The sequence below is a fragment of the Phalacrocorax carbo genome, chromosome 24 (genome assembly GCF_963921805.1).
Source record: "Phalacrocorax carbo chromosome 24, bPhaCar2.1, whole genome shotgun sequence".
In the NCBI taxonomy this organism is placed as follows: domain Eukaryota; kingdom Metazoa; phylum Chordata; class Aves; order Suliformes; family Phalacrocoracidae; genus Phalacrocorax; species Phalacrocorax carbo.
In genome coordinates, this window is record NC_087536.1 from 241,269 (window position 1) to 262,183 (window position 20,915).

Sequence of the window (20,915 nt, forward strand, 5' to 3'; positions counted from 1 at the left end):
CACACTGAGACCCACGGAGACCTGGGAAAGGCCGCGGGTCTCTGTCCCCCCACCTTGAGGCAGCCACAGGGGTGGCCAGCAGCCCCCTCCTGTTCCACTTTTGGGGACACCGCCTCACGCTGCAGCAGCCCCACGTGTAGCCAGGGCAGAAGGTTCACCTCCTTCCCCCAAACCCTCCCAGCTGCAGTACGAGCCCAGGGCATCCCATGCCTCCTGCTACCGGCTCTGACACCTGCCCCAACCGCAGCGTTGTGCTGAGCCCACCCGGGTGTTATTGCCCCCCTCCCCATTTCAAGGCAGCGGTCGGATCCAGGACACAGGAGGGCCAAGCTGAGCTCAACGCAGCCGCCACTCACGGGGAAGACGTCGGGATCATCATTGCACATCTGTAAGAATCGCTCTGGGCGGGCGGAGGAGTGCTCGGGACCCTGCAGGGACCAAGCAGGGGGGAGTGAGCAGTGGGGGGCAAGGCTGGCACAAGAAGCCGATGCTGGGCACAGCCAACGCTGCGAGCAGTGCTACCTGCCACTGCTGCCCTCGGCTCTGCTTCAGGTGCAGGCCAGCCAATGGGCACCCCTGGGTACCCACAAGCTGGGGGGGTCCTTACCATGCCCTCCATGCCGTGGGGAAGGAGCAGGACGATGCCGTTCTGCCTGACCCACTTGGCCTGCCCGGGACAGATGAACTGGTCGATTATGCACTGAGCGGTGTTGTGGAAGTCCCCAAACTGGGCCTCCCAAAGCACCAGGGCATTGGGGCTTGCCATGGCAAAACCTAGCTCAAATCCTGAGGGATGGGAGAGAAGCGAGGCGGTTATCACCCTGGAGCAGCCTCACCCCCCCCGGGCGGCAGGCGCAGACCTCCTCGCTCACCAAGGACGCCATACTCTGACAGAGAGCTGTTGCAGACGGTGTAAGGAGCCTGGTTGGGCCAGAGGTGGTTCATGGGGATACAAGTCCTCTTGTCCACATTCTGATCATGCAGGACATGGTGGCGATGGCTGGAAGAGGGGAAAGCGTTACTCTGTCATCACCCCTTGGATCCCTTCTGGAAAGGCTGGAATTGCCTTCATGGCCACCAAAAGCACAGCTTTACCTGAACGTCCCCCTCTCAACGTCCTGGCCGCTCAGGCGGATGTGGATGCCCTCTTTGAGCAGGGAGCCGAACGCCATGTACTCTGCCAGGGCCCAGTCCACCGTCCGGTTCTTCACCATCTCCCCACGGGTTTTCAGAATACGGCTCAAACCTGCCAGGATGGGACAGAAGCCGCTTTGTGGCCGGCACAGGAGAGAGCTCCAGCAACATCGTGTTTGTCCCACAACCTGCCCACAGACTGACAGACTGCAAATGCCCAGGGGCAGAGGAACAAATCCACCTCTGCCAGAGGGATGAACCAGGGACAAGGAATCAGGACTGCAGGAAGGATCAGCTCTGAAGAAGAGCTACTCCGCAGTTCACTTCCCTGAACCACAGCTCCCTCGTGAATTAGCTCTTGTTGACTCACAGAGTGGTTTGGGTTGAGAGGGACCTTCAAAGGCCAACTAGTCCAACCCCCCTGCCATGGGCAGGGACATCTTCCACTAGATCGGGTTGCTCAGAGCCCCGTCCAGCCTGACCTTGAACACTTCCAGGGATGGGGCATCCACAGCTTCTCTGAGCAACCTGTGCCAGTTTCTCACCAACCTCCTTATGTGCAGTCTAAACCTACCCTCTTTCAGTTTAAAACCCTCACCCCTTGTCCTGTCACTACAGCCCCTGGTAAAATGTCTCTCTGTGTCTTTCCTACAAGTCCCCTTCGTATGCCGAAAGGCTGCAGTAAGGCCTGCCCAGAGCCTTCTCTTCTCCAGGCTGAAGACCCCCAACCCTCTCAGCCTGTCCTCACGGCAGAGGTGTTCTATCCCTGGGATCATTTTTGCAGCCTTCTCTGGACCTGCCCGAACAGGTCCATGCCTTTCTTGTGCTGGGGACCCAGAGCTGGATGCAGTGCTCCAGGTGGGCTCTCAGGAGAATGGAGTAGAGGGGGAGGATCACCTCCCTCGACCTGCTGGCCACACAGATCGAAGTACTGTAACAGGTCCCTTCCTTCCAGGCCACGTTCCAGCCCTATCCCACATCTTCTCTGGAACAAATGCCCAGTCTGGCATAACTTCCGCAAGCTCCTACCTCCATGTATAGTGAAATCCTCCACCGGCACCGAGCTGGCCACTTGACCAATGTGCGTCAAGTCCTCTTCGTTCAGACCGGTGGAAGGGCAGGTCATGCTCCGGGGTTGGCCGTCCAGAGTGAAGAAACCTGCAGGAGCAGGAGCAGTCCACCGTGTTTTGGGAGCCGTGCTCAGCTCGGTGAGAAGAGCTGAGGTCATGGACACCCTCAAGCAAGGGCAGGGTTGCCAGGAGCAGAGAGCAGCACCCCACTACCCCACCAGGGTGATTTACTAGAACATAGCTGTATGGCTCTAGAGAAGCCAGGCTCTTTGCTAGGGACCTCCAAAATGTTCCTAGTGTCTTACCAGGCCAGGGTGAGTCCAGCCAGTGCTTGATGTGCAAGATCTTTTCATCCTTGGATCTCGCATGGGCCTCCTCACAGATCTTATCGTACTTGGCAATCTCCTCCTGAGAGGCAGAACCAGGAGGCAGAAAAGCATCAGCGAGGGGCCTCCAAACAAGGGTGCTGAGCCTGGGGGCCTCAACTCAAGCTTGCAAGGGTGCTGGTGGGCACAGCTGGTCCCCACAGCGAGGGAGCCTTAGAGAGTCTGCCTCTCTCAACCTTGGAGAGCAGAGCTGCTGCTGGAGGCCCGTCCCCCAAGGCACAGCTCTGCTGTAGCCCAAACTGGCAGCTCGCATTCAACCCGAAGATGCTGCAAAGTGGTACCAGGGCAAGGAAGAGGCAGCAGAGCCGCTGCCACGCTTGCTGCCAGGGTGGCAGAACTGGGGCAGGGGACCTGCCCCAGATACCCCCAGGCCCCAGCGAGCCCGAGTGCTGCAGAACCCAACCCTCCCGTGGGTCCAGCCATGCTGCAGTGGCCCAGCGCTGTGTGGCCTGTGCTGCACTGATCATGGGGCAATCCTTGAACTAGATGTTCCTGCGCTATTCAGAGCTGGCACAGTCCAAGGACGAGCCTCGGCACCTAACCCGTCGCTGCCAGGACTGCAGTGCTTGCCCAACCCTAGCACAGCTCTGCCACCTTTAGGTGACAAGCACAAGCAGAAATAGGCCCTGTCATATAGTTCACACCCAGGTCTGAACCAAACATAGCTTTCCCCAGAGAGGCAATGTGCAGTTTTCCTCCCAGGCCCCAAGAGACAGTACCTCATACTCTGGCTGATTTACCACCCCCTGGGAAATCAGCAGCTCTGCGTATTTCTGCAGCACCGGCTTCTGTTTCCGGATCTGTTTGTACATCAGGGGTTGTGTGAACATGGGTTCATCCATCTCGTTGTGACCATTGCGCCTGTAACAAACCTGCCAAGAAGGGAAAGGGCCTTTGAAAGCAGCTGCTTGCAACTCGCGGCTCCAAAAACAGTCAGAGGTACCTGCATCTCTGTGCTAGGAAGGGTCTGAAACAGCCTGAAACCCAAGCGTCTCCTCCCCAATGTGGAGGCAAGGGCAGGCTCCATACACAGTGTCACCTCTCCAAGTGCTATTACAGCCTCGTTGCCTTGCTTTACAACACCTCCCCCCTCCCCTCATGTCAAAAGGGCCAGACAAGCCCGGAAGAGAAACCTCAGCTTTCAGAAAATACACCTGAGAGGTATCAGCCAGCACCCACAGCAGAGCCACAGCTTTAAGATAAAGCCTCATGCCACGTTTCTTACCAAATCCACCACCACGTCTTTATGGAAGGTGCTTCGCCACTCTGCTGCCACGTTGCACACGTAGACGACAGCCTCTGGGTCATCCGCATTGACATGGAAAATGGGCGCGTTCACCACGCGGGCAACATCGGTCGGGTATGGGGAGGAACGGGCCATCCGGGGGTCTGTTGTGAAGCCGATCTGTAGCAGGTGAGAGGGAACAGGACCAGTGCAGTGGTAAGGATTTGGAAAGCAGCACATGCAGCTTTGAGGGCAGCTCGGCTGCTGAACCGAGCTCGCGGTTTCCCCACGGCTGCACTGCTCAGTCGTAGCACAACCTACCCAACTCCTGCACCCCAGGTACCGCAGCCCACCCTGGACCCTGTGCCTGGGCTGTCGTCCTGCTGCACCCGTGGGATGGGCTGGTCCCAGTGAAATGTCTCTGGTTTACGTGCGGGCAGAACGGAGCAGCCCTGCCTGATCTCGCACGCTGAGCATCAGGTTGCACCACCTCTGTGCCAGCCTGGACTCAAAAGCTGCTACTGTTGAGCAGCTGGGTATAAAGTACCCCCTCTGACCCCAGGATTACGGCTCATGCCAAGAACATCAGCTGGGAAACAGCCGCTGCCAGCTACCACCCAGACCTGAGCTGGCAGAGGCTGGTCTGCGAGGGACCCCCATGGACGCAGGGGATTTGCTCCTCACCTGATTGTTCACCACGACGTGGACGGTGCCGTGGGTGGTGTAGGAGGGCAGGTCGCTCAAGTGGAACGTCTCATACACGATGCCCTGCCCAGCAAAAGCGGCATCTCCATGCAGGAGGATGGACATCACCTGGGAGACACGAAGCCACAGCGGTCAGCAGGGGCTCTGCAGGGATGGTGGGCAGGGAAAGCCACAAGGAGATGGCCCAAGTCTCATCCCCATGAGCCTTGGCGCCCCAGAAAGGACACGGAGCAGCTCGTCAATGCATCCGATGCTTTCTCAGGCGATCAGAGTGGAGCCAGCCACAGTTGGCGTGACTGCCAGGAGAAGGCCGTGGCCACCAGCTGTCCCCCTGAGCAAGAGCGGCACACGCAGGGTGCCTCAGTCGGGCAGCAGGATGGCACCTGGTGCACAGCAGCTAGGAGGCAAGTCCCATTCCCAAACACACACATCCCAAAGCAAAGGCTTTTTCTAACTGGGAGAAGATGAGAAAAATGCCCCTTTCCCTCACGCTTTCACCCCAGAAGACCTTTGGGCAGGAGCCAGGCCAGGAGCTCACTCCAGCTTCTGTGACGTTATTTTGCTATCATACCCAGGGGTTGGCTGAGGATGCCGCCTGTCAGACAAGGACAGAGTTTGTCTATTTATATCCAGCCCTTGGGGTGTAGGAGGAAGGGAAGCACTTTTGATCTCACCCTTCCACTTCTTGGTGTTGGAAACAGGTCTGCAATGAATCAGACCACAAATAAACACGGCCCCCGCAGCCTGTTCCCCGTCTGCTCTCTCACCTGGGTGCAGAAAGCTGCCTCCTGCTGCCCACTTCACCTTTCCCAGCCCCAGGAATGGTTATCCCTGGTCACACTGAGATCCTTCAGCTTGATGCTCCTGCTGCCAAGCACCCCAAGCCGTGCAGCTCGGGTTGGCTTTCAGGAGAGCCCCTCATTTCCCTGCTTTCCAACCCGGGGTCTGGGTGTCTGCTGCTCCCCACAGCCCGGCTGAGCTGGTCGTTCAGAGACAGAGGAAGCGGCAATGGGAGCCCAGGGTGGGCAAGCCCCTACCAAAATTATCCCCAAAGGCAGCGGGGAAGGATGGGGGGAGCAAAGTCAGGGTGACAGCAGGGTGACGGCAAGGGAAAGGGCACGGCAAACAAAAAGAGCTGGGTTTCTTCGCTTTCCCACCAGCCTGCCTCCACTAAACCCTGTCCAGCCTGGGACGCTTCACTGCAGGCATCTCAGCACAACTCACCTTCTTCCCTTCCGTGTCCCCACAGTAAAACTGCTCTGCTTTAGTCTTGCCTTGAACAACAGGATCAGCTGCCTCCAAGTGAGAAGGATTTGCCACCAAGGAAAGGGTGATGTTCCTGTCGGTGACACGGTTAATCCGCCGGTGGTACATTCCTAGGTGGTACTTCACGTCACCGGAGCCCTGACAGAGGGGAGAGGAGAGGAGAGTCACCCCCAGGAAGGTGAGCAGCTTTTGGGGCATAGAAGGAGACCTGAGGCAGGGCGGCGCTGACCCCAGGGGCTGGAAAAGGGGGGCATTTTCTGGAGGCACTGTCAGGAAGCAACAAGCGCTCACTTTAGGAGCCAACCTGGCATCCAGCAAAGCAAAAGCAGCCTGTTCCAGGTGCCAAACCACCAACAAACTTCAGACGCACATCAAGCCCATCTAGGTAAGGTCGTAGGTGCAGGGGAAGAAACAAGTGTGTGGGTTTGAGGAAGACACTGGAAAACAGAGTTGGGATAAGGCTCACCCAAGCTCTGCCCGCACTGCAGTGGTGCCATGCCTGGCACCACTCACAATATGCTGCAGTTCCCAGCTGGGGCATGTCAATGCCCCAGGCTGCTGTGTTCTCACCTCAAAACCCCACCTGAAGGGCACGGCAGGACAAAGCCAGCCCAGCCCAGCTTTCCGAAAGCCAAATCATCCTGGCTTATGATGCGGGAAGCTTTGAAGCACAAATGCATCGCAGCATCAGAACCCGCGGCACAAGCGATTTGAGCCTTGGGGCTTTTGGGGCTGCTTTAGGGCCCCATATGGGGACCAGGGGCTGCTGGAAGGGTACAAGCCAACCTCTGCTCCTGGCTGCCTTCCCCTCACCTTGCCGTTCGCTCCAAGGCTGCTTTAGGCCCATGAAGAGCTGCTGACCACCTGCCTGCACTGGACACACCAGCAGTGGCCAGGGCACACATCACCCCTGGGACAGGCAAGGACAGACCAGCACCAGCACCGACACGAAGGCTTCAGTCACATGAGCATGTGTGTGACGTGGAAATCCTTGCAACATCAATGTCACTGAGTGACACCACGAGCAGTGGCACAACCCAGCTCACGCTGCATGGCCACAGCCTCCAGGGACCGTACAGGGACAAGCAACAGCAACCTGCTACAGGCAGAGGAGGAAACTCACCTCATCAGCAGCCTCCAGCTTGGAGTCGAACTGGCAGAAGATCTGCTCCAGCTCTTTCCTGATCACGTTGGCAAGAACATTCAGGCGCCCCCTGCAAAAGCAAGACCGTTGCTGGCAACCAGCAACACGAGCCTGGCATCAAGCACCAATGGTGACCCACCAGCCCCACCATCAAGCAGGGGCAGTGCAACAACCCCACAACCTCTGGCAACGGCTGTAGGGTTAAGCGGGGAGGGGGCTCTGTGGTTTCACCTGAGAAGGAGACTGCAGACCCCTCAGCACAGGGATGGACCGGCCGCCGCCGCGTCCCGACAGCTGCCCCAGGGTGGGCAGACCGAATCCTGCTCTGGGATTCAAGCTCTGCCACTCGAGCCACCACCCCACTCCAGATGAATTTACAAATGAGCTGCAGCTGACAACACCACGATGAGCAGAGCGCAGCCCAGGCCTGAGCTCTCCAGCTAAGGCTCACCACCAGCCAAGACCAGTTAGGTGATGGCAGAAACCAGTGTCCCCTCCAGTACCGAACACTGGCAGCATCCCCCTCCTCCGCACCCCAAGCACCGCCATGGAGAGGGGCAGGGTTACCTGTGGGGCATCCCCATGATAACATAATCCACTCCCTTCTCACTCGACTTATCAATAATGGTCTTTAAGGCTGGGATCAGCACTTCACAGCCCTCCAGACCGAAACGCTTCTCCGAAGACCATTTCCGATGGAGGAACTCCTCAAATCTGGAAGGCAAAGGGAGAGAGGGATCAGTGCCAGAGCTACAGCTGAGGGCAGAAACCAAAGGACAGGGGCTGCACCAAGGGAGCCACAGCACCCAGTGATGCTTAAGCAGCACCACGCCGCAGCCTGACAGCCTTCCCAGTCACCCCAGACTCCTGCAGAGCGCAGCTGACTGCTCCCCCACCCCGACACTGTCCTGCACCTAAACCTTATTTTTAGACCTTTTGTTTCAGCATCATCTATGTTTTTGGGCTCGTTGCCAGCATCTGAGCCTGCCAGCCCGGCAGCTCACTGGCATCACCTGGCAGATTAAGCCAACCATGACAGATGACATCAAGATGTGACTCAGGCGGTGACCACGTTGCTCTGGCTGGGAGCAAACCACCCTGTGCAGCAAGCGAAGGTAAGGGGAAGGTGAAGACCACCCGCCAGGGTACCTGGTAGAGCGGACCAGCCTGGCCAGCAGCGTGCGTTTCTCTTCGTTGGTGAACTGCATGATGCCTGGAGTCTCAAATTTCTGCCGGATCCACTGGCACTGCTCCAGGTCGTTGATAAACATGAACTCCACGCCGATGTGCTGGCAGTACGCCATCTGCCCCAACAGGAGAAGAAGGGCCGTGAGACAACAGACGAAGCTTTAACACCTCCTCACCCCCCACAAAGACAGGCACACGAGGCATCACATCGGACCACGGGGCCAGAGACTCTCTCGTTCCCCTTTTTAAACTTTCAGCAAGACAAAGAGCCCTCCTGCACCAGCAGAGACATGAACCCTCCTGCCTGGCAGCCACACCACGCTGCCCGAACACCCGCAAGCGCTGCCCACGATGGCAGCCTGGGGGGACCCAGGAGCAGTGTCCGGCAGCCAGCACCGCGCCAGCCCCATTTTGGGAGCCTGGTTTGAGCTGTTTTTCTGGGAAAGGGGACGCTGCAGGGGAAGTCCCGGGATGCTGTACGGCAGCTCGGACCCTGCACATGACCAACATAAAAACGTTTAATTCCCTTTTCCCAAGGGGCCCAGGATCAGACCCTTGAGTCCTTTACATCCACCTCAGAGTCAAGATTTTCCCTCTCAGCTGTGACCAGGTCCACAACGCCACTTTGAATGGCGGGGAGAGAATCAGCAAAACAACCTCCCCAAAAAAATAAGAAGCCTGTTCTTGCAACTTATGTAAGATGTGGACGCAGCTTTGCCTCTCCCAAGGTCAGCCTGTCTCGGCAGAGACTGAGCAAGCCTGCAGCTTGCCTGGGAGCCGTCCGCACTCTCACAGCAGGCAGGGCAGGGTACAAAATTTGGCAGCAAAGGGGAACCGGCCACAAGACCTGGAAGCCTCAGCACCAGGTTGGAGCTGCTCCTGCACCGAGACCTTCCAAGGGGCCACCACGCAGGATAGCAGCACCACAGCAGTGCACAGAGAGGGGTATCACCTGCCTCCAACCCGCTCCTGTGCTCTCCCAGCACTATTTGCTGCTTTAAACTGGAAAATGTAGCTGGGGAGGTTTCCAAAAACGCAATATTTAGTTGCCTGGGGTTTCCTCCACCTTGGGCAGACCAAATGTGTTGCCCCAGTGCAGCATGAAGCTGGAGGTGATCAGAGATAATCACGTAACACAGGGCGGCTGCTACGAGTGGGGCAAGCGCCGATGAGCAGCTCCCAACCTGAAAAGCTTAAAATCTGAGGGTCGGGCCAGGCTGCGGGCAGCAGCAGGGCCCAGGACCTCCAAAAAGCAACTGCTCTGCCCCCACCCCGGGCTGCAAAAAGGCCTCGCACAGCCCTCCCTGCCCTCCTCACCTCCAGCCGACGGATAATTTCCCGGAGTGGAAGAGCCGATTCATTTCCACCGATGAAAGTGGTTGTGGGCAAGTGGAAGACCTTGTCGAGGTCAGATTCATCCAGCCCGTAAAAGCCTGCAGGATTTTTCATGGGTGGGACAAGCAAAAGCAAGAGAGAGAAGGAAGGAAAGGGGATGGGGGGGCACCATCACACAGGGACAGGGTGTGTTTGGGAGAGGTGGGGAAGGGACAAAAAAAGCAGCATAAAACCAAAAATAAGCATGAAGGAGGTTTTATATGGACAAAAACCAAGCCGTAATTAAACAAAAAGACATTAAGCATGGAACAACAAGGTTATTACAAAAGGTAATGCAGGAAATGAAACACAAAGCAATATATATGGCATATAAATCAGTAATTAAAATCCACGGTGAGAGTCAGGAAGTTTGTAGCCCCAAGAACACAAAAAATACACCACAAATTATAACAGAGGGGAGAGAAAAGAAACAGAGGAATTGAGGAGTCACCGAGCACAATGGAGGTGTTGTCACATGGTGGGAATTAAAAATGAAGAGTCAACGCAGAGAAGGAAACAGTTAAAACAGATAAACCCCAAAGAGGGAGAGAAAGAGAAGCAAGAAAAAAAAAAGGCATCAGGGCTCTGCAACGGACTCTCCTGAATAGCTCATCCCGAGAGTGGGGCAGCCAGCCGGCCCCTCAGGGGTTTTGCTGCCCAGATTCCCCCTCGCCCAATTAACAGCCATTTAATGCGGGGTTGAGCCTAGCTCTGCTCAGCAAACCCCTTCCTTTTCGGTGCTGGCACCTCGCGGTTCGTAGGCAGCTCCTGCTTGCGGGGCTGCGGGGAGCTGGGTGCGCCTGGAGAAGGTGCCAAGCAGGGCTCGGAGCCGAACGACAGGTTTTAGAGCTGCAGATGAGCCCTGCCGCCGCCTGCTGCTGCTACAGCATCAGCAGGTCCCTGCCAGGGCCTGCAGCAGCTCCACAGTACCCCAGAGCCATTGGAGGTGCCTCAGCACCTGCTGAAGCTCATGGTTGTCTTTGGGGAAACTGAGGCACGGAGGAGGAGGGACGATGAACTTGCTGAACTGATGCAGCAAGGCAGAAGCAGAGGCAGAAGGGGACTGGGGAGCCCCAAGACCCTTCTGAAGCAGGAGCTCCACACCAGCCCAGCACCTCAGCCGGGGTCTCTTTGGGAAGGTATGAGGGATCCGGCCTCTAAACGCTGCAGGGCAGCGTAACCCACCTTCCTCCAGGCAATGGGAGGCAAAAACTGGCCCCTCCAGAGCTGGCCCTCCTCGAACTTAACCTTTAAAGAGTCTATCCCTCACCCTCTGGTCAGGAGTGGAAGACGAGCTGGAGACGGGGCTGGCCACAGCTCATCCCTGTAGAGCCTCAAGGACAGCGCTTGCCGCAGGCGGGGAAGACCCACAGCAAGCCTGGAGCCTTTCCTGGTTGCCACTGCCGTCCCACCCCTCCTCTGCCCACATCGCCCTCCTGGACGCTGCTAGTCCCAGGGGAAGGGATTAAGACAGATCCGCTGGAGCCGTGCCTGGCAGCGCTTAACCCTGGCAGGAGCTGAACGTTTTGACTCTGTGTCTGCAGGACTTCTCTGGGGTTCCTACCCAAACTGAAGTCCTGGAGAAAGGCGGTATTTGTACGGAACATCCCAGATAAGCTGCTGGCTGGAGGTTTCAGAGAAGCCTCAGTAATTTGCTGTGGCTCCCAGCCCCACAGCACAGGGCTTTGTCTCGCCCTGCCATGCCAGTTTGAAGACCCAGGCATGCTTTGTGGGTATCAGATTTTACAAGGACTTTTCAGGGCTCTAAGCATCTCTGCTTCTGCTTTGCTGCAACCTGCCAGCTTTTCTGACGTTGCTGAGTACTTATAGGCAGCAACACCATCAGATGGGGGAAAGGCTAGGGGGCAGCTGCCAGATTGCACTGGGACAAAACCAGGGCAGAGTCAGAAGACAGCTTGGATTTTTAGGAGACTCAAACGAATCGGGGAGATTGAGGCCTCGTAAAATTAGCATTCACAACAAAACCTGTACTCGAGCAAGCTAGGCATGCAAACATGCAGTACGGAAAAGGCCAGCAGGGCTCTAAATTGCAGATCTCTAGAGGTGTAGCATCACTAACCAAGTGCCTACATCGAGACTTTTAGTGCGACAAAAATAAACACATTACAAAACTCAAAAAGTGGTGGCAAAATGGGAGGGGACCGCTTTACTGGCTTGGTTCATGCCCAGAATAACCTATTCAAAGAGAGTCCTGCACTCCAGAGGGTTAAAGGCTCATTAATTGCATACCTCCTACTGTTAACACTCTCAGCCGCTCCTTGAACACTGCGAGATCTGGGGTGGGCAGGGAAAGGGGTGCAGAAAGGGAGAAGATAGAGAGGCGCAGTCAAAGTTAGTAAAAAAAAAAAAACCTGGAACCGTGAAAACTAGTAATGGAAAGCACAAGTCAAACAATAGAGTATTTAAAATACAGTCAAAAACTATCAGAGGCAAAAGGGTTGGGATGGAGGATGACTATGCACTAGGCGGAAAAGAAATCCCAGAAGAAAGAAAGTCTGGTGAGAGGAGGGAGGAGCAGGGAGGGGAACGGGGGGTGAGGGGGGGCATCAGATACTGGGGAGTAGTTGAGCTGCATGGTTTGAGTCATCCTCTCGTGTGCACATCTCGGACATGAGAGGGAGCCTGCCCAGCACAGCGACTTCACCTGCTACAGCCAAAAGGCATCTTCCCATCAAGCTGCGTCGAGAGGAGCATTATCCTCTGCAGAGCAGGGAGCTGCCTCCCACCGACGTCTGCTCCCAGGGGGTTTTGCTCTGCTCGTTGCTACCAGGAGGATTTCAAGGTCACCTCCAAGGAAGCACTGCTGCTGCCTACACACAGGCAGGAGGGGGACTGGGGTTCTAGCGAGCACGTTGTTAATGAGGAAGACCAGCGGCGAGGCAGGCACGCACAACGCCATCACTTCTCGAGCATGCTCGGTGCAGGCGCGGGTGCCAGGACACCGTGCCGGCTGCAGGCAGGGCTGCCGGAGCAACGGGCAGCGTGCGTCACCGGAGCCGCGCTCCCCGGCTAGGTTAGGTAACCCGAGAGCCTCAATCTCTCCCGGGTTACAAGAAAGGCTTTGGAAACACTCCTCTTTTTGGTCAGCGGGGAAAAATCGTATGTCAGTTTGAGACATTTCGTTAGCAAGGCCTCAGACTGGGGAAAGGGGAGGTGGCAGCACTCCCAGCCCATCTCCCCGCAGGGGCTTGCCTGGCCCTGCTCGAGCTGGAAGACAATTTCCATCAACTCCCCTGGGCATGAGGCAGGAGCAGCTGCCTTCCACACAGAAAGAGAGAGACAGACAGACAGACAGACAGACAGACAGACAGACAGACAGAGGGACCCTCAGACACACACTGCCTTCCACACACCACCTTCCACACACCACCTGCATTTCAGCGTGCTAAGGTATTCTTTCCTTGGACAGGTCACATCAAGTTCCTGCAGTCCTTTTGCCCTTGTTTTACACCACTTACCATGCCAGATCAGCTCCAGAAGAAGACCAGGACGAGATTATTTGGTTTTTAAAAAGAAAAGACAAGAGAAAGGGAATTTGGTGGTTCCAGCCCCACCACTCATCAGACCGAGTACCCCCAGGCGGGTTTTCCCCTCCTTGCATTTTCTCCAGAGCTTACACTGCTTAATCCAAAGACAGCTTCCAAACCAGACACAAACCAGTTGCTAAACAAAAGGCAACTGAGAAGAAAGATCAATTTCTGAGATTAACTGTGCAACTCCTTTGTATTACAGTGCTGCCCAGCCATGGTTTAAGCTGTTGGCAGCAGAGCTTGCACCACAAAAGCTGACCTTTAAGGATTTCACTGCTCAGAAAGAGGAAGCAAGATTGTTTCCAAGTTTCAAAACCACTCCTGTTAATAACTGTTCTGTCAAGTGTTAAGAAATACTCTTTCAAAGCACAAAAAGCCAGCAGGATCTGCTTAGAAATTGGCTTTCTCTGCCACAAGCAAGCGACACCCGATCTTAGGCTCAGCCAGAGCTCTGCCTATGCTCTGCACCAGCACTGCCCTCCTCCCCTCTTGCTGAGCGCTGTTTTCAAGCTATGCTCGCCAAGCTGTATTTTAAGATTGACTAGATGAGGTTTTCCAGGATAAGGATACCAGGGGACAGTCTATTCAGTATAAATAATACTTGCAGCAAGATAATAAAGCCTCCTTTGATTAGACACAGCATTTGAGTCTGGGGTCCTACCATGGGACATAACCCCAGCACGTGCTAGCGGCTGATACCAGCATAGCTTGTTCTCAGCACTTGTTATTTCCTATGAATTCATGGATTCCTGGTAATTAAATCAATACCAGGAGCCACAATGGCATGTATTTTAGTCTGAAAGCCCCAAAGAAAAAGAAATTAAACTTAACGCCTGGCTCAGTCATGGAGGTCACAGGCTGAGATTCTCTTCCAGCTGATGACTACAGACCAGCCATGCCTGAACACTTTCCGCTGCGGCAAGCTGGGCTAGGTCATGCTGCTGGGCTCGTGACCGCTCACCCTGGAAAAGCAGGAAAAATAGAGCTTATGCTACTGCTTTACCCAGATTCTGTTACAGCCGTGACGACACTGTCAGCCCAGCTCTGCAGCTGGGGCTCCAACGGAGGACCTGTTCTTGGGCTGCTTAGGGCTCCTGGGCTCTTCTGCGTCTGACTGGAGCACACCTTGCTTCAGAGGAACCACACGGTCAAAGTAGAAGAAAAACCCTCTGAATTGACTTTCCCCACTGAAGCAGGCCAAGTAGAAGCCAGTAAGAAGCAGTGTCCCTGAAGGGCCCATATTGGGACAAATACGGTTTAATATCTTCGTTGATGGCACAGTGGGGTCAAGGGCACCCTCAGCCAGGCTGCACGTGACACCAAACTGAGTGGTACAGCTGATATGCTAGCGGGAAGGGATGCCATCCAGAGGGAGGAGTGGACCCATGTGAAGTTCATGAAGTTCAACAAGGTCAAATGCAAGGGTCAGGCAATCCCCAGTCCCAGCACAGACTGAGCAATGGATGGATGGACAGACCAGCCCTGCGGAGGAGGACTTGGGGATGCTCGTAGGTGACAAATTCGACATACTCCATCGACGTGCAATTGCAGCCCAGAAAGCCAAGCATCTCCTGGGCTGCATTCAAAGAAGCATGACCAGCAGGTCGAGGGAGGTGATCCTCCCCCTCTACTCCATTCTCCTGAGAGCCCACCTGGAGCACTGCATCCAGCTCTGGGTCCCCAGCACAAGAAAGGCGTGGACCTGTTCGGGCAGGTCCAGAGAAGGCTGCAAAAATGATCCCAGGGATAGAACACCTCTGCCGTGAGGACAGGCTGAGAGGGTTGGGGGTCTTCAGCCTGGAGAAGAGAAGGCTCTGGGCAGGCCTTACTGCAGCCTTTCGGCATACGAAGGGGACTTGTAGGAAAGACACAGAGAGACATTTTACCAGGGGCTGTAGTGACAGGACAAGGGGTGAGGGTTTTAAACTGAAAGAGGGTAGGTTTAGACTGCACATAAGGAGGTTGGTGAGAAACTGGCACAGGTTGCTCGGAGAAGCTGTGGATGCCCCATCCCTGGAAGTGTTCAAGGTCAGGCTGGACGGGGCTCTGAGCAACCCGATCTAGTGGAAGATGTCCCTGCCCATGGCAGGGGGGTTGGACTAGTTGGCCTTTGAAGGTCCCTCCCAACCCAAACCACTCTGTGAGTCTATGAATTACTGAGCAGCATGGTAACTCTGCTCCCCACCTCTGGCTCCCTTTTCTTGTGAGGGAGAGCTGTCACTGCAACCACCTGAAGCCAGCCAGCTCTCGGTTTCATGCAGACCCTGCTCTCTTCTCAAAAGGGAAACATGTCCATCTGGCACAGGGCTTCAGGTCTCTCCTCTGCTGCTCTGCTGACAGTAGTGCCCACAGCAGAGGCCAAAAACCCTGAGCTAGAAAAGGTTTTCCTCACCCTTCCCTCTCCCCAGCCACTGGGAGCAGCTTCAAAGTCACCTAAAAAAGTCTCCCTGCTCCCCTCGGAATGCTAACTATGAGTACTTGTGTCCTTTCCTGCACCTGGGTTCATGGCCATCATCTCCCCACCTAAACCACCCAGGCACAGGGCTTGCTCCACCCCAGAGCTGGCTGGCTCCCAAGGCACAGTCAGGGCTTGGTCCTCCAGACAAGCATGTCAGAAGTCCAGACCTCGGGATGAAGCAGCTTTCCCATCATCCAGCGAGCCGGGACAACCAAAACCTAATCCTTCCCTACCACTCCCAGTACACGTAATCCTGTACGAAGGTCCAGCAGGTCCAGGGCTGGTGTCCCTGCACTGGCAGCTGAACAAGGAATCAAGATCGTTTACATGCACCGTACGCTCTGATCAGCTGTTTCAGTTGTGCGAGGTTAGTATCATTACTGCTGCTCTACTCTAAGTTAGAAGCATGCCTCTCGAGCGCTTGTAGTGCCAGGGTAACGACCCTTGGAAAGCACCAGCAAGGTGAAAGAGCTCAGTGCCGCAACCTCGTTCTAGCTAGAAGAATGGCAGCATACTACAGAGATCAAATCTAAAGCACGTTCAGAGGTGCTGAGTTTAAGCACTTTTACATTAGGATTTCAAGTCCTAGGCACCACACACACTTCTGTGCAACACTCACGCATCTTTCGCTCAAAGGCATTGGGATTTCCACCTCTCTACTCGGATGGGAATGCATCCCAAAGCTTCCTTGTCATGATCACCAGCAGGGACTCATAGCTCAGTCTTGGAAAAAAGGGGGCAATTAAGGGATTTACAGATGCTGCAGCAAGCTGCGAGCGAAGAAGGGCAGGGCGTCATCGCAGCGGCACACCAAGGGGTGCTTCTCAGCCCTGCAGAGATGAAGCCAGCCCATTCCCCCCAGCTCTTGGGGCCCCCAAGAGCAGCAAGAGGAGCTGAGGGAAGAGACCGCCAGCTCTCACCAACACAAAACCTCTCTGCTTTGCATTTCCAGAAGATGCAATTGCTTCCACCCCTGGATGAGTGAGTTCAATGACATAATTAATTGGCGCTGGTTGGAGGAGAAACATGAGCTGAGCAATAGGGTTTTGGCACAAGACCCATTCACCATGACAGCCAGAGGGGGGCAGAACTGCTCCGCGGTGGCCGGTCAACTGGTCGACTATAAATTTAGAGTGATCATTACTAAGGAAACTTAAGACCTTTCCCCCCTTACTGGTGAAGCAATCTACCTACAAAGCTGTGAAAGAGGGAGGAGCTCAAGCAATGCAGCACTAACTACACTCCAAGCCCTCACCCAGTTTGTCTGTGGATGTGATAATATCGGCTGGAAGGGAGGAGTCCAGATCTGCATCCAAGATGCCCAGTGGGTCGAGTTGTGCTACATGATGCCCTCGAATCTATGAAATGGGCCAGGAATGGCAAGGAGAACAGGAACCAAGAGGGAGAGCAGAAAAGGAGAAAAACAAAAGAGGGGAGGGGTAAAAAAGTTAAATTACATTAGAATTAATTTGCAGAGTAATTCTCACCGACGTTTGGAGAAACAGTTACTGGTGCATCATCAAAATTTACACAACTAATGCCGAGAGGATCAAGCTTTGCAATGTGATGACCCCTGACCTGGAAGCAACAACACAGATTAGCATTAAAACAAGTTAATTGAAGAGACCTTCCTTAACAACAACAAAAACAAACAAACCCAACAAAAAAAACCCCAAGTCATGCACAGTTTCCCTCCACATTTTCTGCAGAGCCACCCCAATTTCTGTCTGCAACTAAAGCCTGGAGAAGTTGGGTTTACTGTCAACTACAGCATGTAGGTGTGAGTGCCACCAGCTGCAAGGCCCACCCTGCTCTCCCTGAAGCCAGCCCTCAGCAGGGCAGGCAGGGGGAAGGCCATCTTCACAGCAGACCTTCCAGAATTGAGGTGCTCAGGTCTCCCACTGCTTGCCTGGTGTCCAACCCAAGCATCTCCTCTCTATGGGTGAAATAACTCCACATCGATGGTTTCCTCCTAAGCATCATAGCAAATGAAGAGGCAGTTTTCCAGATTTTGGCAGATCTAGGTGCTCTCCTGCCAATGAGGCAGTGAAAACAAGCGTCGCCACCAGCAGCGGTAGCTCCTGAAAGGCAGAAGAACATGTCTGAGGAACATCTGCCTGTCTGTGCTGTTAGAGGTCAGCAGCTCACAGCACCCTTTTGGAGAGAGGAGCCTACAGCAGGACTTGGAACACCGACGTTGCTCTTCTGGGAAGGGGCGGGTGTGGAAACACCAGAGAGCTTTGGCACCAAGAGAACCTTGATGCTCCTGGTGGCAGCGGTCAGGCCAGGAGTCACCACGCTGGGTTTGAATCCGCATCGCGAACCAAAGAGAACCATGAGAGGTAATGAGGGGTCTTCCTTTTCACCTTCACAGGTGGAGATCCCACGGACAGACCCCACCACACCTCACTGGGCAAACTCAGCGGCCAGCAACCCCCCATTGGCAAGCCACAGTTTATTTCTTGACAGCTCCTGCTCTCAAAGCTTCAGGCTCAGCTATGCTGGGAGTGGGGCAGGAAACACTACTGCCATGGTTCAGGGTGCGGTGCCTTCTTTGTGCTGTGAAAACAATACTCACGGCCATCAAATCTGTTACCAGTTAGAAATATCACTCATATACGAGGGGATTACTAAACCTCTTGTACAAACCAGACATACTGATCTGACCTTATTTACCAGAAAAGCAATCCTATTCAGACTATCCCAAGGGGGTTTTAGGAAAGGATTTTTGTTGTTTCACCAGCCAAAGAGCCTGAAAAATCAGCCATCGATGCTGAGGCACCGATCCCCCCCATGCTCTCTGCAGGGCCAGATGACGACACGCTTGAGGAGTGGTGGCCACACGGAAAGCTCTTCTTCTGGGCCAGCTTTGTCTGGGAACTATTTGCTTGTCCATCTTGCAACAAAGCACAGAGGCTAGCCCATTATTTAGCAGTCGGCAGGACGCAAGCTCACCACACTCTTTCCCACAGCCAAGATGCTCCCACCAGGACCAGAAGGCCACTTTGTCCGGCAAACAGCTTTGAGCTGTGGGCACCCCGTGGCTTCGAGGTCAACTCAACAGTTTGCAGGTACGCAGCAAATCCTCAAATCTGTGCAGAAGCGAGGTGGTCTTTTCCCCAACAGGAGCTGTGCTGCTTGTTGTTCTCCACACACAAGGCAAGCCAGGCAGATTTTTTCCCCCCAACCCAAAACAAGACCACAGCAGGTACCTGCAGGAAGCATGCTCGCAGGTCCTGATCCTGACAGGGCACTTCAACCACCTGACGTCTGCTGGAAAAGCAGCACAGCAAACGGCGAGCAGTCCAGGAAACTACTGGACTGCATTGAGGACAACCTCCTAGCAGAGATGATGGAGAGCCCAACCAGAGCAGAGGCGCTGCTGGACCTGTTGCTCACTAATGTGGAAGAACTTATCACAGCGGTCAAGCCCGGAGGCAGCCTAGGCTGCAGCAATCACGCCCTGGTGGAATTCTCAATCCTGAGGGGTAAAGGATGAGTAAAAAGTAGAGCCAGGACCTTAAACCTCCAAACTACAAACTTTGGGCTGTTTAGGCAGCTAGCGTGTGGGATCGCTTGGGAAACTGCCCTCAGAGGCAAAGGAGCGAACAAGAACGGGGAGATATTTAGAGACATTTTTCTTAGGGCACAAGAGCTCTCAGTCCCGACATGCAAGAATTTGGGCAGGGGAGGCAGGAGTCCAGCTTGGCTAAGTCAAGGCCTCTTAGCCAAACTGAAACACAAAGCCAAAATGCATAGGCGGTGGAGGCAGGGACACACGTCCTGGGGAGATGACAGGGATATGGCCCAGGAGTGCAGGGAGGGGATCAGGAAAGCCAAGGCACAGCTGGAGCGGAACCTGGCTAGGGACATGAAAAATAACAAGAAGGGTTTCTTCAGGTATGTACGACAACAAAGACAGACAAAAGAAACTGCACCCCCCGATGACTGAAACAGGAGACCTGGCTACAGCCGACATAGAGAAGGCTGAGGTACCCAACAACTGTTTTGCCTTGGTGTCCACCGGCACGTGCTCTAGCCACGTCGCCCAATTCACAGAATCCAAAGGCAGGGGGGCACGGGGAGAATGAAGTACCACCCACCACAGGAGAAAATCAGGTTCAAGACTACCTAAGGAACCTGAAAGGGCACAAGGCCATGGGACCTGATGAGATGCATGAGGATCCCAAGGGAACTAGCAGGTCACGTTGCTAAGTCACTGTCAATCATATCTGAAAAGCTGTGGCAGACTGGTGAAGTTCCCAGTGACCGGAAAAGGGGAAACATAACCCCCATTTTTAATAAGGAAAAAAAAAGGAAGACTGGGCGGGTCTACTGGCCAGTCAGTCTCACCTCTGTGCTGGAGAAGATCACAGAGCAAATCCTCCTGGAAACTGCGCTAAGGCTCACGGAAAACAGAGACATGGCTGGTGACAGCCAGCATGGCTTCACTAAGGGCAAGTCCTGCCTGACAAACTTGGTGGCCTTCTGCAATGGGGTTACAGCACTGGTGGGCAAGGGAAGAGACACTGGTGGCATCTACCTGGATTTGTGCAAAGCATTTGCTACGGTCCCCACAGCATCCCATCACTAAAATGGCGAGACACGGATTTGGAGGGTGGATCACCTGGGGGATAAGGAATTTGCTGGGTCATCATGCTGAAAGAGTTGTGGTCAACAACTCGGTGTCCAGGTGGAGACCAGTGACAAGTGGGGGCTCTCAGGGGTCTGTACTGGGACCAGTATCATTCAACATCTTTGTCGGCAACATGGACAGTAGGACCGAGTGGCCCCTCAGTGCATTTGCCAATGACACCAAGCTGAGTGGTATGGTTGATACTCTAGAGGGATGTCATCCAGAGAGACCTGGACAAGCTTGAGGTGGGCCTGGGAGAACCTCGTGAGGCTCAAGGCCAAGTGCAAGGTCCTGCCCCTGGGTCGGGGCAGCCCCCGGTATCAGCACAGGCTGGGGGGATGGAGAGCAGCCCCACGGAGAAGGACTCGGGGGCGCTGGGGGACGAAAGGCTGGACGTGAGCCGGCAACGTGCGCTCGCAGCCCAGAAGCCAACCGTGCCCTGGGCGGCATCCCCAGCAGCGCGGGCAGCCGGGCGAGGGGGGGGATCCTGCCCCTCTGCCCCGCTCTCTGAGACCCCCCTGCAGCGCCGCCTCCAGCTCGGGGCCCCTCAGCACGGGACAGACACGGGGCTGTGGGAGCGGGGCCAGAGGGGGCACAGAAATGCTCCGAGGGCTGGAGCCCCTCTGCTGCGAGGCCGGGCTGGGAGAGCTGGGGTTGTGCAGCTGGAGAAGGGGAGGCTGCGGGGAGACCTTATTGCGGCCTCCCAGTGCTTAAAGGGGGGCTGTAGGAGATGGAGAGCGATGCTTTATAAGGGAGTGTACTGACAGGACGAGGGATA

General features: G+C 55.1%; 1 protein-coding gene across 8 annotated transcripts in view; it reads right to left on the minus strand.

Annotated features, from left to right (window-relative positions):
- The window catches only part of OGDH (oxoglutarate dehydrogenase), a 35,524-nt gene that overhangs the window by 2,252 nt on the left and 12,357 nt on the right, over nucleotides 1–20,915 (minus strand). For 5 of the 8 annotated variants that reach the window (XM_064472663.1, XM_064472666.1, XM_064472664.1 and 2 more), the window contains 16 exons: nucleotides 16,757–16,859; nucleotides 11,743–11,787; nucleotides 9,436–9,551; nucleotides 8,080–8,234; nucleotides 7,498–7,644; nucleotides 6,910–7,000; nucleotides 5,745–5,924; nucleotides 4,500–4,628; nucleotides 3,816–3,995; nucleotides 3,310–3,462; nucleotides 2,510–2,612; nucleotides 2,164–2,292; nucleotides 1,096–1,246; nucleotides 873–1,000; nucleotides 608–786; nucleotides 357–428 (listed from right to left, as the gene is read on the minus strand). In XM_064472663.1, coding sequence (XP_064328733.1) covers nucleotides 357–428; nucleotides 608–786; nucleotides 873–1,000; nucleotides 1,096–1,246; nucleotides 2,164–2,292; nucleotides 2,510–2,612; nucleotides 3,310–3,462; nucleotides 3,816–3,995; nucleotides 4,500–4,628; nucleotides 5,745–5,924; nucleotides 6,910–7,000; nucleotides 7,498–7,644; nucleotides 8,080–8,234; nucleotides 9,436–9,551; nucleotides 11,743–11,787; nucleotides 16,757–16,859 — 2,061 coding nt within the window. Of the gene's footprint in view, nucleotides 1–356; nucleotides 429–607; nucleotides 787–872; nucleotides 1,001–1,095; nucleotides 1,247–2,163; nucleotides 2,293–2,509; nucleotides 2,613–3,309; nucleotides 3,463–3,815; nucleotides 3,996–4,499; nucleotides 4,629–5,744; nucleotides 5,925–6,909; nucleotides 7,001–7,497; nucleotides 7,645–8,079; nucleotides 8,235–9,435; nucleotides 9,552–11,742; nucleotides 11,788–16,756; nucleotides 16,860–16,988; nucleotides 17,080–20,915 lie in introns of all 8 variants that reach the window. The other 3 variants (XM_064472668.1, XM_064472669.1, XM_064472670.1) reach the window with 3 other exon arrangements.